This window comes from Halichoerus grypus, chromosome 8, assembly GCF_964656455.1.
Source record: "Halichoerus grypus chromosome 8, mHalGry1.hap1.1, whole genome shotgun sequence".
Taxonomy (NCBI): Eukaryota; Metazoa; Chordata; class Mammalia; order Carnivora; family Phocidae; genus Halichoerus; species Halichoerus grypus.
In genome coordinates this window covers 46,773,414-46,791,827 of record NC_135719.1, presented here as the reverse complement: position 1 = coordinate 46,791,827, position 18,414 = coordinate 46,773,414, and the positions used below count along the sequence as shown (strand labels likewise).

The 18,414-nt window shown below is 51.1% G+C and overlaps 1 protein-coding gene across 2 annotated transcripts in view; it reads left to right on the top strand.

Moving 5' to 3' along the window:
• MAP2K5 (mitogen-activated protein kinase kinase 5) overlaps positions 1-15,483 on the top strand; it is a 245,723-nt gene extending 230,240 nt beyond the window's left edge. For both annotated transcript variants that reach the window (XM_078079165.1, XM_036087125.2), the window contains one exon: positions 15,036-15,483. In XM_078079165.1, the coding sequence (XP_077935291.1) occupies positions 15,036-15,140 (105 nt within the window). In that variant the 3' untranslated portion in view covers positions 15,141-15,483. The remainder of the gene's footprint in view (positions 1-15,035) is intronic.
• Positions 15,484-18,414: the final 2,931 nt, after the last annotated feature.

Below are 18,414 nucleotides of genomic sequence, written 5' to 3'. Positions count from 1 at the left end.
TATTTATTTATTTGACAGAGAGACACAGCGAGAGAGGGAACACAGGCAGGGGGAGTGGGAGAGGGAGAAGCAGGCTTCCCACTGAACAAGGAGCTTGATGTGGGGCTCCATCCCAGGACCCTGGCATCATGACCTGAGCCGAAGGCAGATGCCCAACAACTGAGCCACCCAGGCGCCCCAAGATTTAGTTTTTTAAAAGAATGTCTTTAGGTTGTCATTATAAACATTGTTCCTTTGTTGTATTCTGCTGCACCAGTGTCTCCCGATATTAACATGTGTAAGGCCGTTTGTCCCTGCCCTGATTGACCCCAAGCTGGCTTTCCGTTTTTGTTGTGTTAGTGCTGCTAATCCATGGCGCTTCTTACTCTTACTTGCTTCTTACCTGTCCTCGTTCTTCCCTCCAACACTTAGCCCTCACCTCTTCCTCTACGCTTTGACTATTTCTTTTGTGCTTTAGATCGGGAAACCAGATACTAAGCTTGTTAGCGCTAAGTCTGCAATACAAGAAAACCGGCTTGAATAAAGGCTTGAGTGACTAGCTAAAAGTGATCAAGTTTTTGTTGAACTTCCAGATTCTTCATCTTAAATAAGGGTGTCAAATTATAGTGACCTGTTGATATGTCAAGTGCTTCCGGATTTGAAAACAAGGCCCTTTGTCTAAGTAGGAAATACACCACTTGATAATGTTGCATGTCAGTGTCCGCGTCTGAAACAATATGACCGCTTTGCTCTTGAATCAGTAATTAGGGTAGACTTCAAAGTGTGGAAGTTTTGTTATTTTCTGAAGGGACCAAATAAGCCATGACTATGCCAAAGGCAGTGCTCAGGCTCTAAAAACCAGATCTAGGGTCAGGTAGCGAGAAGCCTTTCCATACATCTATACTGGATTTGATTGAAAACTGGAGCGTAAGTGTCAGGAGAAGCAAGCTTGTAACTAAGTAACTTTGTCCCTCTTACCAGTGAAAACAGGCTTGGTTTCAAAGGGCTCTGCAGTGAGGGCCGCCAGCTTATTTGTAACCAGATGAAGTGTGCTCCCTTATTCATTGTGCGCATGACCAACGACACTGCCTCAGAAAACAGGCCACACCGTTCACCGCCACAGAAAACGCATTTCAGGCTTCCGTACGTTTAATTTTCTTCAACATTACCTTGCAAACCACAGTAAATCAATAACAGAAAAGTTAAGTACCACAGGTTCTTTGTGTTTTGTTTTAGAAAATATTGCTCAAGGCTAAAAGTGGGTTCTATTGATGATCTTTATTTGCTGCTGGGACACAGAATGATCAGAATTTTCAAGTGGCTGCTCCTTTTTTGTGGCAATCCTTTAAAAAAGAAAAAGAGGGGCAGTTTCTAATGGAAACCATTGGTTGCTGATAGCAGAAATGCTAGAGTTAACTGGTCGTTTTCAATCCTGTATTTTGTAGACTAGGCCTGACAGCTTTGGCCTTTGTTATGCTCTGACTTCAAATTTTCCAAAACCGTTGCCCCAACCAGTCCCCTGGGCTCCCCCACACTCACCACAGTAGTAACCCATTCCAATGAATTGAGTGAGGCTCAGTGAACTCGGGGACATCACAGCTGAAAACAGTAAAAAAATGGCACTTCAGTTAGTTATGTACCCAGAATTTCGACATCCAGTGTCTTTAGCAATTTTCTTTCCTGTGTTTTTTGTTGATTTGGTAGCACCAGAAAATGTCCCCTTTGGGTTCAGTCTTCATGCAGAGGGTTGTTTATCCCCCTTTTTTTAAGATTTTATTAATTAATTAGTTTATTTATTTATTTATTTGAGAGAGCGCGTGCACTCCGGCGAAGGGGTGTTGTGTGCAGAGGGAGAGGGAGAAGCAGACTCACTGCTGAGCAGGGAGCCTGACCCCAGGCTCAATCCTAGGACCCCGGGATCATGACCTGAGCTGAAGGCGCCCCAGGTACCCCAGTTGCTTAGTTACTAAGATGGATTTTAAGAAGTAGCAGCCCTCACTTAATTGGATGCTTCTTGAAATAAGATGAGACAATGGAATAGGAAGTTCTTTTAAAAGTTGGAAGTGGGATACCAGGGCTCAGAACCCAGGGCTCACATGGCGAGGTGATGTCTGGTCAGGGCTCTTGGGCACCTCCCAGTCACCACCCTTACCACCTTTCCCACTGCCCCCACCATATATCTGTCTGTATCCCCCCACCCACTCTGTCTGCTGTGGGGTCATCACTCTGCATTTTCAAATATGTTGGCTTCATAACATTCATATGGAATGTCGTTATTTTGTTTTCTGGATTTGCGGCTATGTATCCTATTTTCATCCCTAGTGATGTGTGCTTTGTCTTTATCAGTTTTGTCAGAGGTTAGTCTGCTTTAATAATTTTTTAAAGGACCACTATTTTATTGAATTGACCATCTCTTTGATACCTTTCTATCTAATCCCTTTGTGTTCTTTATTTATTTGCAGTCTTGTGTTTTCTTTGGATTTATTTTTTGTTCTGTTTACACTTTATTTATATTCTGTTGACACTTAGCTCATAAACTTCCAATCTTCCCCCCCATATACCCATATAATGCTGTAAATTGCCTTTTAAATATTATTTTATGCTGTATTCCATAAATATTTATATGTAGTGTTTTTACTGTCACTCAGTTCTAAGCAATTTCTAATTTCAATTATGATTTCTTTTTTGACCCATGAATTGTTTAGTATTTTTTTTTTTTTAAGATTTTTTATTTATTTATTTGACAGAGAGAGACACAGCGAGAGAGGGAACACAAGCAGGGGGAGTGGGAGAGGGAGAAGCAGACTCCCCACGGAGCAGGGAGCCTGATGTGGAGCTCGATCCCAGGACCCTGGGATCATGACCTGAGCCGAAGGCAGACGCTTAATGACTGAGCCACCCAGGTGCCCCTAGAAGTATTTTTTTTTTATTTGCACTCAGGTGTTTTGCTATCTTTTGATTGTTACCTGCTTTCCATGCATCTTGGTCAGCATACATGGTTGGTGCAATATCAGATCGGTATTTGTTGAAGTTCCCTTATTACATGGTTGGCTTTTCTCCCGGTGTTCTCTTTGCTTGAAAGGAATGTGGGTGTATTCCCTCATTGCTGAATGCAGTATCCTTTTAACATCCTGTAGATCAAACTTGTCAATTGTGTGACCCAAATATTTTGTGGCCTAATTTTCTACCCGCTTTCTCTCTCAGTCACTAAGAGAGCTGTGTTCAGATCTTCCTCGATTAGTGTGGCTTTGTTAATTTCTCCTTACAGTTCTGTCTGTGTTTGCTTTATGCAGTGATGTTAGGTACCTGTGCCAAAAGACTCTATCTTCATTTCAAAGTGTTTCTTTTACCTTTACGTGAATGCCCTCAATCTGGAATATATTCTGCTGTCATTTTTCTTTTTGTCTGCTGTTAATAAACCTGCACTGTCTTTTGGTTCATATTTGTCTGCTATGTGTTTTACTGTTCCTTTGCTCTCACCGTTTCTGTGTTCTTGTAAATGAATTTCTGTGTTTTGTGGTTGGTGTTTTAAATTTCATCCAACTTTCTTTTAATTGATTAGCTTAATTACATATTTATTGCTTATTGGTATATTTGAATATTTTTCTACTATCCTTTTTTGTGCTTTCTCTCTACAGTATTTTTCTTTTTCTTTCTCTATTCTGTTGGGTTAATTATTTTTCTTCCCTTTTATTCTTTCCATTGGTGTAGGAATTATATTCTATTTCTGGCCTCTCGTGGATTATCCTTAAATTTTTCATCTAATTTAGCAAAGCCTAAGGTTAGTTAATGAATATACCCTCCCAAACAATATGCAGCCTTAGACTCCATGTCTTACCTTCATATTAGGTAGAATTTATTTAAATCACATATGATCAAAAAACAAACAGCAGCTTAGAGAAGATCCCAGGGTGTTTCCCCTCATGTAAAAGAAGGCAGGAGTAGGGTGCCCAGACTAGTGCAGTAGCTCCTTCCATTTTACCAGCCAAGGGGCATTTGAGCGCCAGCCAGCAGCAGTGAGAAAGAGCAGTAGAAAAGCTTGCCCTTCTTTTCAGGACATTGGCACACAGTATATGTGCTCACATGGCGTTGGCCAAAACTAGCTGCAAGGGAGGCAGGGCGTGCAGTTGCTTTGCTGGGTAACGGTGTTCCTCCTTAGAATCAGGATTTGTATCAGTAAGGAGGAAGAAAGAAGAGATATTGAGAGGCAACCAGCACTCTCTGTCACAGCCCTTCTCCCCCCAGAATAAGGACCTTACGAGCATCTCATCCATCCCTTCTTCATGTCCTCACAGTCCAGGATTCCATTTTCACCTTGTTTTCAGATCCTCAGAATCAGTCGTTACTATCATCATCCTTTTATATATAATCAGCACTTGTTTAGGTTTATGCGTGGGTTTACCAATTGTTTGTTCCTTGTTGCTATTGGATTGTGCTTCCTCCATGAAGAGTTCTGTCAGGGAGTGTCTGTGGGTGGCGGAACCACTGAGCTTCTGTTCTACTCTTGCTGGTGAGAATCTGCACCTCCCTTTGTAGGCAGTACATCTCTGTCCTTGGTACTCTGCAATTTCCCTACCATTTGTCTAGGTGTAGATTTCATTATATTTATTCTATTTGGAGATCATTGTGATTCTTTAATCTGAGACTTCGCATCTTTCATCAGTTCTCAAAATGCTCAGCTCTTGTCTCTAGATATCACCCTTCCCCAATGTGTTCAGTCTGTCTCGGTCTTTCTTCTGGGCCTTTCTCTTTCACATTAAAAGAAAATTTTCTCTCTCTCTACTCTGCTCTGGGTGATCTTCTCAGGCTATTCTTCTAGTTTACTAAGTCTCTCTTCAGCTGTATGCAGTCTGCTGTCTGGCTCATCTATACACAATTTCTTTTGTTTTTTTTCCAGTGACTGTTTTATTTTCTATAAGTTACATTAAATTCTTTTTCAAATCTCTGTGTTCTCTTTTTCATCATATCTTGTTCTTTTCTTAGTACTTCACTTTCTTCTTTAATCTTTTCAAATGTACACTTTTTTACATTTTCCCTCCCAATTATTTTTCGATTATCTCAGTTCTGAGAACTCTCATCTTCCTGTGTGTATCTTGTCTGCTCATTCTTGTCAATGGTGAATTATATCCTCACATGTTTTGGAATTTTTACTGTAAGTTCATACTGACTGGGGTTTATTACTGTGGAAATGGTTACATTTCAGAAGGATTGCCTCAGAATGGTTTTTTGTATGCTTCTGACAGACATTCCAGAGTAACACTAGATCAAGATCAACATTATATTAGTTTATCAGCCTGAGGATCTCAGACTACAGAGGTAGTACACTGGGTCCCAAACTGCGCAGGGCTCTGCCCTGTTTTTGTATTTCTTAGGCATCTCTCCTCAGAGCCACCTTATGGTCCCCTTTGCTGATGGGCAGACTTTTTATAGCTTACCCCTTCTATAAACTCAGCTTTGTTCAGGGTCTCAGGGTCAGCTCCCTGAGGGACCTTGTGTCATATTTCTGCTTAGTTCTTCATACTTTCTAGGACTGCATTCCTGGAACCAGTAATCCCTGTAAAGCCACAAGACTCCCACTCACTTATTCTGGTTTTCAGCTCCCTCTTCCTTGGTAACACTTATGGATTCCTCTTCTTTCTTATGAGTCCAGCCATGCTTTTTAAAACTTCCATTTTATCTGCCATGGCGAGGGCCATGTAGAAGGAAGGCTGTTAGGCTGCCTTAGTCTCTCATCATCTCTTCATTGACTCACTGTCAGAATCACTCCATTCTATTGTATTCAGCAAACATACTGAGCTCCCACTGTGTGCCAGAAATTGTGCTGTTCTCATTGCCTACCCCCTGCCTTTCATACACTCACAGTCTCACATATACCCACACACATGAGCACATGCACACATACAGCAAATGTCTCCAAGCTCAAATATCAAAGCTTCAGAGGTAATTAAAAAAAAAAAAGGCAGGAGCGAGAATCCATCCTTCTGAGCATTGCATCTTTAAACCTCCACCACCATACAGCCATCACCCCACAAGACAAACCTTGACCATCTGGACATCGGTAACTGGCCCCATATTCACTACTTGGACACTCTGCAGAGTCAGCCTGTCAGACAAGAGTTCTCAGCATTATTGAAGCAAGACCCCCATTCTGCCTCTGGCACCCTCTGATCCCGACTCCTCTGGGCATCTGCCCACCCCGAGACTGCCTGGAGGAGCCAGCATCCTCCCTGGTCCCATCTGCGTTCCCTGCCAGGCAGCCCCCCTCCCTTAAGTGGTCAAGAGGTACCATTCTGCCACTCACACGGGGCAGCTTCCTCTGGCGCAGACTCATGAATGCTGGCATCCCACATGTGTAGCCCCCTCACCATGGCCCTCTGAAGTCACCCTGTGCCCCCTCCCTGCACCACACTGCACAAGTCCTAGAATGACTCACAGAGACCTCTAGAAATATCTTGTTCTCTCGATGGGCCATTTTCTGACCAATTACTCTGTGTAGGAGCACATAGATCTGCTCAGATGAAAGGTGGAGAGCTCCTTGACCCCCTTAGATGCCTGTGTATGGTCTAGGATGGCTAGAGGTAAGCAATTTGCTGCTAATAATTGAATATTTGGGGAGAAACATCTATTTCTGTAGCAATTGTAAAGAATAAACTCAGGAAGGTTGATTGAAGTGGCATGTCACAGCTGCAGACTGTTTCTGAGGTCTTAAAAGAAAATGAAGGGCTAGAAGGAACCCCCTCCACCCCCACCCAGGGAAAAGCTTTAGAAATCAGAGACCAAGAAAGCACATTCTAGAAAGCCAAGCTAGGTAGACAGGCAGGTTCCACACTAGTGGCACAGAGACAAGCCTCACACCCTCATCTTACTGTTGCACCCCCAAAGTGTTCTATGTGGAGGAGTAATAACCACCCCTCACACTGCCCACCTGTGTGTGAGAAGCCTTGTCTGTGGGCTGGTGGTCTCGTTTGGTCCTTACAACCCCCCCCCCCCAAGAGGAGGAGAGTGCAGTGGTATTCGGTGGGACTGAGACCAGCAAACATTGTCCCCCTGTTCAAAACCAGCTGAGAAACAGGACTCAGGAAATGATAGAAAGCAAATATCAGCTTTATTTCTATAAAGAACTAGATTAAAGGACACGCTTACCTTGTGGTCCACATTGTCTTGCTGGGAATTTCCTGAGTCCCAGGAGTGAGCAACCTCAGCTCTCCCGCACAAGAGGGCAGGCCAGAACGCGGGCCAGAACGCGCCCTCCCCGTGGGCAGGAGACCCCTGAGCTCATCCTGCTCCATCCTTCCTCCCTGTGTTGCTCCTCCCTGGGGGCAGAGCTCAGGAGTATAATAACAACAGAAGTCCTTGCATGAAGAGTGATGAAGCCTGGGGAATGGAGGTGCCCCCTGGAGTATTCTCTCCTTTACAGTGAGGCAGTCATGGCCCTTCCCAAGCCATCTCTCTGGGATAGCACCAAGAGGGTTTGCTGACTCTGTGTGGGGCTCCTTGCATTACCCCACACAGGACAGAGAGGAGGATTTTCATGGAGGGGCCTCAGCTTCTCCCTGCTGAGTCCCCATTCGTGGGGGCTCCCCTCCAGCCACCTCCTTCCCCCGCTCCACCTGGTGACCAGCCTGGCACACCTAGCCTGGAAGGCAGAGTTGACCCCAGGGGTGATTATGACTTCTCATGTCATGTAATTAATATTATAAAGGCTGCCTGCGCCCTGCCACTTGTCAGCAGATTAGCAGACGTCGGGCATTTGTGCATCCTTTTATAAGTCAGTTCACTCTCCGATCTGACTGACCTAGGTGAGTAGGGATTCAATTAGCAGTTTTGAACCTTAAGCCGTGGAATGTTTTCTATTATGTAACATTAATGCAGCACCTCAATATTAAGATAGGAAAAAAGGGTGTTTTCTTTTTAGCACGAATGTATTAGTATTCGTTGTGGACACTTCTTTATAAAGTCATTTATGAGCCCTCTCTTGAAGGACACAGAATCCAAGAGCTGGGCTCGTAGGGGAGAGTTACAGTCGTATCTCCATAAGCATTCGGCTTCCCTCTGCTGTTGTCCCAGTAACACAGAGTCAAGGAAATCCTGACTTACCCCGTTGCCTGCTCAGGTCAGGCATCTGTAAAACCCATAGAGAAGCTTTGCAAAGGGAATAGCAGAAAACTTTTATTTTCAAAGTTTAGTCACTGACAGTAACTAGCAACTGTTCCCATGAGTTGCTTATGGTAAATCTGTAGGTCAGACAAGAAGTCCTCAGAGCTTGCTGGAACGGACACCATCAGAAACTCAGAGCGGCCTTGACCCTCAGAGCCCTTGCTGGGCATCACGGGGCAGCCACTGGGCAGACGGACTTCATGGGCTCAGTGCACCTGGCTCCCGTGTGGCACTCACCATGTTCTGTGTCCTTACGGTGTGAGTGCACATCGCAGCCCTGAGTTCTTTCAAATGGCTGTGCGCCAGAACAGCCCTCCTATCTGTCCCCCCCACAGAGAAGAAGTTCAGTAACATGCACAGATCTAACAAGCAGGACTGACTTTGCTCCAAGAGCTGCAAAAAATAAGTTAATATCACTGTGCAGGGTAACGATTGCCAGTATTCTGTGTGGCATGTTGAGTTAAGCAGATGAGTATGTACATTAGTTTTTAATTAGGTTTTTACACATATAGTTAGAATATTTCTTGACAACTTGAATCAAACATGTAGAAGCCCCAACACACCTCACATCCTGTGGCTCTGCTGGTCTCTGCGGTCCCATCCAGTCCTCCCACTCCTCCGTTATTGCTGAGAAGGAGCTGAAGTGTTAGCCCTGCCACTAGGGCTGGAACCCTACAGGGGACGTGCGGAGAGCCTTCAGGCAAGGCTCGGTGGCCCAGCAAGGAAACGTGGAGTGGTGGGCAGAGCGTTGACACTGGGGACCCTTCGACCTCTCAGGTCACCCCTTACAGGCACCACCTAATCACAGGACTGCCCCTGCCAGCTCGCGTGAACAGCCTGTTGGAGTCTTCACTTGTTTTTGACTCGGCTAAAATGCAAGCATGCTAGGCCTTTGCAGCTTCCTTGGTGGGAGAGGAGTGCCTGGTGGCCTGGGGCTCATGGAGATAATAATACTTAGAGTTGCTGATTTTAAATAAACTATTTGAAAAGAAGTGCCTAACACATAGGACTTTGAACAAGGGAGGACAAAGATACGCCTTTTTGTCACCCTAACTGCAGTTAACAGTTAAAAATCACTTGTTGAGGGGGCACCTGGATGGCTCAGTCGGTTAAGCATCCAACTCTTTTTTTTCTTTTTTTAAGATTTTATTTATTTATTTGACAGAGAGATAGAGCCCAAGTAGGCAGAGCGGCAGGCAGAGGGAGAGGGAGAAGCAGGCTCTCCACTGAGCAGGGAGCCCGACATGAGGTTCAATCCCAGCACCCTGGGATCCTGACCTGAGCCAAAGGCAGACGCTTAACCAACTGAGCCACCCAGGTGCGCCAAGCGTCCAACTTTTGGTTTCAGCTCAGGTCATGATCTCAGGGTCGTGAATCAAGCCCCACATCGGGTTCCAAGCTGAGCTCGGAATCTGTTGAAGATACTCTTTCCCTCTCCCTCTCCCCACCCCACGCTCGCTCATGCACTCTCACAAATAAATAAATCTTTTTTAAAAAATAATTTGTATACCTATGATATACAAGGATACTCTTTTTAAAAAGTAGAAATTAATTTTTTTAAAGATTTACTTATTTTAGAGTGAGCACGCATGCAGGTGGGGGGAGGGACAGAGGGAGAGAATCCTCAAGTAGACACCCTGCTGAGCACGGAGTCCAACACAAGGCTCCATCCCACGACCCTGAGATCGTGTTCTGAGTCAAAATCAAGAGTCAGACGCTTAACGGACTGAGCCATACAGGCTCCCCGAAAGTGGAAATTTGGAACTCACTGTGCCTGACCTCAGCACAGTAGTTGATGTCCTCCATGACAAAAGAGAGTCTTAGATTCAAACCCTAAGTCTGCCACTTTCTAGCTCTATGGCCTTGCCCCAGGTCCCATTTCTTGGCACCTCAGTTCCTTTTGTCTGTAAACTAGGGGTGCTGGGAGGGTTCGAGGGCACACGGCAGGTGCTTGGTGAGCAGCTACAGACATACGGAATGCGCAGATGGCTTTGTCCTGCCACAGGCCTGCTACTAACTGAGGGCCTACTATGTGCCGGCCTGGCAGCCACATCTGTAGATTATTAATGATGCAGGTGCATGATATTCTTTAGGAAATCATGCAAGAGAAGCAAGTATGCAGACCCCAAGTAGGTCAATTTCCATTTGGGAAGAAAGTCAAAACCCAACTAAAGGGCAGAGCGTGAGCAGTCCAGACCCCTGAGCCTCGGGCAGCGCTTAGCCCTACAGCGGGCCCGGAGCTCTGTTTCCTGCCTGCACAGTGGGTACACTAACCCCCCATCTCCCTGTCCCCCCCCGCCCCGGCAGAGGGTAGAGCGCTGCCCACATGGGAGGGACTCTTTTGGTCAGGAAGGCATCTCGTCACGATGAAATGGATGGGAAAAAATTAGAGACATTATTACAGAGGAGAATCCCACTCTAGGGAACTGCCGGTCACTTTGCCCAGATGAAGGGGAGGGAGAACTGCACTTCCTCCTCCCGGGTTCTCAGTCTCCACGAGGGCCCTTCCTTGCGCTAGCACGGTCTGCCGCTTAGCCCCACGTGGCCGTGGCTGCCCCAGGCGACCACAACCGTCTTCGGCAGCTGTGGACTCGTCCCTCTCGCGCTCCCCCGCGTCCCACTTTTGGAGCCATCCTGCCTCTTGCAGTCCCATCCTTTTCCCTTCATTATGTCTCCACCTTCTGTGGCGAAGTTTGTGGACCCTACTACTTCAAGCCTCGCCGGTTTAATTGTTGCAATTGGCCCTGAGAGAATGCAGCAAATGAGAGTGGCTCCCACTGCCGGGTGGTGAGGCCGGTGAGGTCAGCAGCTCCAGCCCGGCGCACACCCCTCCAGCCTCGGCAGAGTGGCTGCTAACACACTTTCTGGCTGGAGGACAGAGGCCCGGGGACCCGGGGCAGCCACCGTGGGGCGGGCTGGGATGCTCTTGACAAGCTGCAGGTGGGCGTCCCGCTGCGGGTGGAGCCCAGCACACCCGCTCTGTTCCTTGCAGCATGATGGGGGCTACGAGGGCGTGTCCACATCTGGATTCCTCTTCCTGGGGAGGGACGTGCACTTCACCCAAGCGCTGCAGGAGGCTCGAACCCTCCAGGGCCTCATGGAGACCCGGGGAGAGGCCTGCCAAGTCAGCTCTCTGGTTGCAGGTGCAGGAGAGCATTTGGAGTCAGAGGCCCCATGTGGTCCAGCCCGGCCACTTGCTTTGACGACCCTGGACAGGGCCCCGAGTGTCTGTTTCCTCATCTGGAAGGTGGACACACATGGCTGTGTGTGCCTCCAGAGTGAGCGTGGGGATTCCTTGGGAAAATCAGGACAAAGCCCTCGGCAAGTGCCTGGCACACAGCACTCCTCCATGGTGCTGGGCTCAGTATTAGTGTTATGTAGGGTGTAGTTTCCATCCATCTCCGGCAGCTGCTCAGGCCTGTCCAGAGCCTCCTGGGAACCCAGGCACCTTGGAGTGGCCGAGTGATTCTCATGCTTTCTCTAGAATCGTCTGTCGGATTTTGCTTGTTTACTTATTAAACTCGTGAGGAGTTCTTGCACCGTGCATGTCCAGGCTGGAGGAGTGTCGCTGTCTAGAGAGGAAGAGGAGAACACATCCTGCCAGGGTCCCAGGGGACACAGTCCAGCCCTGAGAATGCACAGCCTAGAAACCAGGAGACTTGAGTTTGTCCCCAGCACTGTTATCTGGTCGCTTCCCTCCCTGGGCCTCAGTGTCCTCTTCTGGAAAATGGGATGATGGTATACGTGCCCTGCTTCCCATACAGGCTGAAGAGGGTAGGGGGCGTCGAGGGAGAGTGACCTGCCACCATGACAGAGCGAGCATTCGCCCAGAGTGTCCAAAGCACGGCACTGACAGAGGTCAGGACCTGGGGCAATGCAGGCTCACAGCGTCAGTGTCACCTCTGTCCAGGAGGGCCTGAATCATGGGGCAGAAATAAAGGTGAGGGGAATTGCGATCTGGTTGTTGATTCTCCCACTTCTGTCCGCTTCCCACTCAGTCCGGGAGAGGCCCGGGCCGTGGGCTTGGGTTACAGAGACTAGTGATCCAGCCCCAGCCCTGGGAGCCCAGGCAGGTCAGCCATGAGCCTGCGGCCTGCGTTTCCTCATGTGTCAAGTGGAGAGTCTAGTGCCCACCTCTGACGTGGGGCCTGTCCCCCGGCAGTGCTCACGGGCCCTGCAGGCAGAGCTGCTGCCAGGCCCAGGGATCATGGCCCTGGGGTCCGCTGCTGCCCCACTCGGCTGCTCTCTGTGCTCTCCCTCCTTGCATGCTGGCTTTCTCGGTATGTTCAGTCACACCGTGGGCCACACCGTCAATGGCTCCCAAGTTCACACCTCACAGGCCCCGCTGCCTAGAGAGGCTGGGGTCTCCCTCCTGTATCTGTCTGTCTCTGTCCCCTCTCTGCGTCCCTCTGTGATTCCCGCACTCCTCTCTCCAGAGCCAATCAACAATAGCTGGGGACAAGACCACTTGTCCAGGTCCCTCCCTTCAGGCAGGTGTAAAGCATCAGGGACACGCAGGACAGGAGAGTCACCTCCCAGGCAAGGAGGGCAGGAAAGGGGGCAGAGTCTCCGCCAGAGCAGTGGATGCTGACCCTCTCCTCCTCGAGCCTCCCAGGGCACTTGGGCACAATGCTTCCCTGCAGTGCGGCCATCAGCCTTCCCATAACTGGAGGAATGCCTCCACTCTCCCCTCCTGCAGTTCCGCTCTGCTTGCTCCCGAACAGATGATAACAGAGATGCAGCATATGGGCCCCAAAGTCACCGGGCATTCTGGGAAAGTGACACTGTGCTACCCCGGGCTTGGGGGGAGGGGGCCCATCGGCTTCTGAGCACAGCTTCTCCCTTTGTTCTTCACAAGGGCGCAAGGTCGCCTCTCCTGAGCCTCCTGAAAAGGAAATGTGCACGCTCGGACTTTAGGAAGAATTCGCTCTATGTAGGCAGCGATTTAGGAAGGCAGGTGTAGGGTAGACACATATATGGGGGGAGAACTGCGTATGGGAGTCAAGATGAGGCCCTCCTGGGTCTCTCCTGCCCCATCCCCCAACCCAGCTTCCTGCAAGACACCAACCCAACCTGGCCTCCAACCCCCCTTACCCAGTGGCAGTCTGCGAGGGGCACCTGCTCCCCCCAGTAGTCCCGCAGGTGTGTCAGGAGCCCCGTGGAACGCCACAAGCAGATCACAGGAGGTGCCCACATGGGCTCCAGGCCTAGCTCCATGATGGCCTCGGTGAGTCGCTACCCTGGGCTGAGTGCCCTTGGCACCCCCTAAGCTGAGCTTATTCCTTCCCTGCTCTCCTCCAGTGTTCTGTATGCCTCTGAGCTAGACCATGCAGGATGCTCCTGGGAATGGCTTTCCTTGCCTGAATTGAGAAAGCCAGGTGAGGGGATGCAGCAGGAGTCCAGGGCAAGGAAGCCTGGATGGTTTTCCTTCCTATCCCCAGAAACACATCAGGTCTGACCAAGCAGCCTCATTACCTACCCTGGCCCGGTCTTGGACCGCTCCTGCAGACACTGGGATCTGGGCACCCAGGGCATGCGAGCCCCGGGCCCACATCCCTCCTGCCGTGTGATAAACTCATTTTGAGGCAGCTTGGAGCTGCAAGCAGGTGGCCAGTGGCTGGCTATCCCCCAGAGCTGCTGGTCAAGACTGGGGTATATTGGGAAAGCAGTGCTGGGAGCCCAGCTCACACCAGAAGGGAGGTGAGATGGAGCCCAAGAAGGGATCAGACAGCTGGAGGTGCACTGGCACCGGGGTGGCTCAGTCAGCTGAGCATCCGACTTTCGGTTTCGGCTCAGCTCATGATCTCATGGGTGATGGGGTCAAGCTCTGTGTCACGCTCTGGCTACTTGGAGATTTTTCTCCCTCTCCGCATGCTCACTCTCTCTCTCTTTCTCAAATAAATAAATCTTAAAACAAAACAAAAAAAAAGCTGAGGGTTCAGGGAAGCTGGAGCTGGAAGGAGGTGGGGGGAAGGGAAGGAAGCAGAGAGACCCCTCCCCCCACTCACCCACTGTGGCTCCCTGAGTCTCAGGCTACGTTTCTGGTAGAGGAGGAAGCTGCCATGTGTGCATTTCTCAGCCGAGAAGCCACTTGGTGAGGAGGAGGGAAGAGAATGCTTTTCAGTTTCCCTTTCCCCTTTGACCTGTGGTCAGGGTGACTCTGACTGCCCCTGCTTTTTTCTGACCTTCCCTGGGAACTCCCAGGAGGCTCAAAGACTGTGAATCGGAATCTTGATTCTTCAGGACCGCAGGGGAGGGGACTGGCCAAGTATAACATGGCCTGCCTTATGGGCTAAGTAGGTTAGAGCCCGAGACAGGCCACATGGAGACAGTCCCGGCCCCTCCAAAGTCCAGCCCCCACCTGGTCACCAGGAACCAGAGTGGATCTGCACCCATCAGTGTGTCCCTCCTTCCCCTGCTATGTGTGCCTTCCCTCCACTTGGACATGGTGACTTATTCAGAGAGCGTTAGGTAAAGAAGAACACCGGAAGGGAGTGATATAGCCTCGGAGGAGATGGTTCTCTGATCTGTGGGCAGCAGCTGGACTGGGGCGCTGGCAACCCAGGGGCCAGGCGTTGGCCGGCTAGCCCGCTGTTGGAGTGGTGCAGGGTGAGGAGGGGCCCGGCAGCGTGAAGAGACGACAGGCCCTCACCCGTGGGCTGGCGGGGCTCTCAGGAGATGGTCAAGCACGGGGCAGAATCTGAGCTATGCAGAGTGAGTGCCCCGCCACCGGCCTCAGTCAGGCTGGCTGTGAAATGGGTTGATGGTGTCCTCCTTCCCTCGCAGGGCGAGTGGGGGAGAAGAAAGAAGGTCCAAGCCGAGAACAGGCCTTGGCAAGTGTAATGAAGTGCAGAGTCTGGGAATGTGTGTCGCAGCCTCTCCTCCCCTCCCCCCCACAGGGCCATCCATTCATCATGCAGTTCAATGACGGAAACGCCGCCGTGGTGTCCATGTGGGTGTGCAGGGCGCTGGAGGAGAGGCGGAGCCAGCAGGGGTCCCCGTGACGCCGCAGAGGGGTGCTGACAGCCCAGGACTGGTCACCAAGGGGACAACCCACCCATTGTGCCCCCTTTCTGTTTGCCGTCTGCACCAGAAGAGCTTTGCTGGGCCCAGCTGCCCTGCTCTCACCTTCGACTCTGCTGGCAGATGGCCTAGCCCAGGGAGCCCTCCGGAGTGGCCAGCCCCTGCCCCCTCTCGTCTGGAGGCACCGACGGGGGGTGGGCAGAGGAGTGGGGGTATCGAGAACAGAGGCTTCGGTGCCCCTCTCCCTCTTTTTTCCTAACATTTTTCTTTGTAAAGGGTCAGGCCCCATCAGCATCACTGATGGGAATAAAAGTATTACTGCTACGTGACTGCCTCCCCCCGTGAGGGTCGTGCTGTGTGGGGAGCGTCTTACCCCTCTGGAGGTGGGGGTGGGGCGGGACCTCCCCTCAGCAAGGATGGATGGCAGTGCCCGAGCTGCCCTTGCCCAGGCACCTGCAGGCACCCCAGTGCTTCCGGATGTGCCGTAAGGAGGCCCCCAGCCCAGCCCATTTGACAGACGAAAGACCGAGGCCCGCAGGTCCCCGAACCAAGTCCCATGGCAAGGAATAGCTGAGCCAGCAGTAGACCCGGGACCTCAGAATCCCTGTTGTATGCTCCTTGCCGGACTAGCGTTTGTCTATCCCGACAGCAGCGCCCACTCTGACACAGTGATCTGTCCTGGGGCAGCAGGTGAGGAGTTGGAAAAGGCCCCAAGCGGTTCTGAGGCCCTTCTCCCAGCTCCCACTCCCACACCGCCCCTCCGGCTCCTCCGCAGCAAGCTGCCCCTCACTGCCTTTGACCCCACGCCTGCGAACCTCACTCATCACGGCCATTTACAGCCGCCCTCTGGTAATCCTGCCAGGTAAGTGTGGTCACGCCCATTTTACAGGTGACGAACTGAGGCTCACAGAGGCTTGGGTTTCCACTTGCAGGTCTAAGTGGCATCTCCACATATCCAAAAGCAAACTTCTGATGCCACCGCTCTCCCGTCTCAGTAAGTGGTGGAGATGGAGATCCTCCCAGTGCCCAAGCTAAAGTACTGGCACTCGGCCTTGACTCCTTTCTCCTTCACACCCCACATCTGTCCCACCTCGAAGACCTGTTGTCTTTACCTTCAAAATGTATTGATTCCACCACTCCTGTCTTCTTCCAAGGCCCCTCGCCTGGACCGCAGCAACAGCCTCCCACCAGGCTCCCCACTCCCGCCCTGCCCCCGCATTCTGTTCTCCACACGGCCGCTAGAGGGAGCCAGTTAAAGCCAGGTGGTCATGGTCCCCTCCTGCTCAGAACCTCCAGCGGAGCTCTGCTGGCTTGGGGGACAAGCCAAAGACCCAACAATGGCCTGTGTGACCCTACATTCTGCCCCCATTATTTTCTGACCTCAACTCCTATCACTCCCAGCTCCCTCCAGCCACATGGCATCTTCACTGACCCTTGAACACCCAGGCACACTGCCCACTGAGGGCCACGGCAGAGACATCTAGCCGACCCCGGGAGGTTCACACTCCCTCCATCGTGAAGGGCGGTTGCGGGAAGTCAGTGCCCAGCCCAGGAGGACATCCCCCAGACCCCCTTGCATTTAAGGGGGCCATGTGACTAGTGCTTGTCAATGGAAGGACAGAGCAGATGGTCCGTTGCTTCCAGGCCAAGAAGCATAAGGTGCAGACGTGCCTTCTCCACTCCACTTTCTCCTCCTGGCTGTGCTGGAAGGCTGGGGAAGGCTGAGCCTCAAATGGAGGGAGCCTGAATCCTTGAGTCACCACGTGGAGGGATGCAGCTCATGCTGCATTGAGCCAGAACACAATTCCTTTGCTGATCTGTTACTGGCAGCCGGGTATTATGCCAACTAACACAGGCCTTTGTACTTGGGGTGGGAGCCCTGTCACCCACGTAGCCACGTGGCTCACTTCTACACCCGTCAGATCTGTGTTCAGATATCTGTGAGTTCTGACCGGACCATTCTTTAAAGTTGCAGCCCTCCACACCTCCCTACCTACACGTTTTCCTTACTGCATTTGTTACCATGTGACAAACCACTCCTTTCACCATCTGTCTTCTGTCTTCTCACTTCCTGTCCCCTATGTACACTCCCCACAAGGGCGGGGATTCTGGTCTGTTTTCTTCACGCGGTAACCCCCGTGCCAAGAACAGAGCCCAGCCCGGCAGGTGCCCAATAAATGTTTGTTGGCTGAATGGCTGAGGTGGCAGGGCTGTGAGTCCCAGCCTGAGCTCGGACTGTTGCCCAGGAAGGAGCCGCCCTCCGTGAGGCATCATTTTGTTTTTTCCCGCAGGATCGGAGTCCTCCTGCTTTTAGTAACACTTTTCAAGGTGGTACAGGTTTCCAGCTGCCCCCTCGGCCTCAGACAGCGCGCTCGTCTTCTTACTGAGCAGGTGCTGTTGCCTGGGGCTGGGAAGGTCGCAGAGTTGGATGAGGCCCAGGCCATCAAGGCTGCTGCTGCCCGAGTCAGGGCTCAGGGCAGGGAGGGCTGCAAGGAGCATGGAGCGCGGACTCCCCGGAGAAGAGGCACTCAGGGAGCGGGGAGAGCTCGGGGCCTCCCCAGAGGGGTCTGCCTACCCCAGAATGTGAGGCAGCCACCACCCAGATGTAACGCTTACCCTTGCTTCAAGAAGATGCACCCAGCAAGCCTGTCATCCCCAAATCCCAAGCCAGGGGAGGGAGCGCAAACGAGCAGGTATTCCAGGCCAGCCCCGTGTTGAGGGCTTACTTCGACTCTCATCTTCACAGCAATGCCATGAGGTAGGTGGTAGTAGTAATCTGCCCATTTTACAAATGGAGAAACTGAAGCACAGAGAGACCAAGAGACATGGCCCAAGGTCTCCCAGCGAGTAAGTAGCAAAGCTTGCTTTGGAGCTCCGAACCCCACCTTTAACCACAGCTCCAGAAGTCAGCTTCCCAAGCATACATATGTGCTTGTGAACTTGCACACACGTGCCCCATCCTCTGTCTAGCACAGAATTGCACACACACACTGGTGTGCAAAGATGCCATGTCAGTATCTGTGGGAATGGGGCCCAGGGATCTGCTCTGTGACCAGCCCCCGGGACACACAGGCAGAGCGTCCCCCAATGATACTGGGAGACACTGCTCCAGAGGGCACACTGAATCCCCGGTCTGGCTTCCGGGTTGACCTCGGACTGGGCATGTGTCCATCTGAGCATCAGTTTCCTCATCAGTAGATGCAGGCGTCGATTTCAAGGAGCCCTGCGGCTTCTCCCAGCCCTGATGTTCTGGAG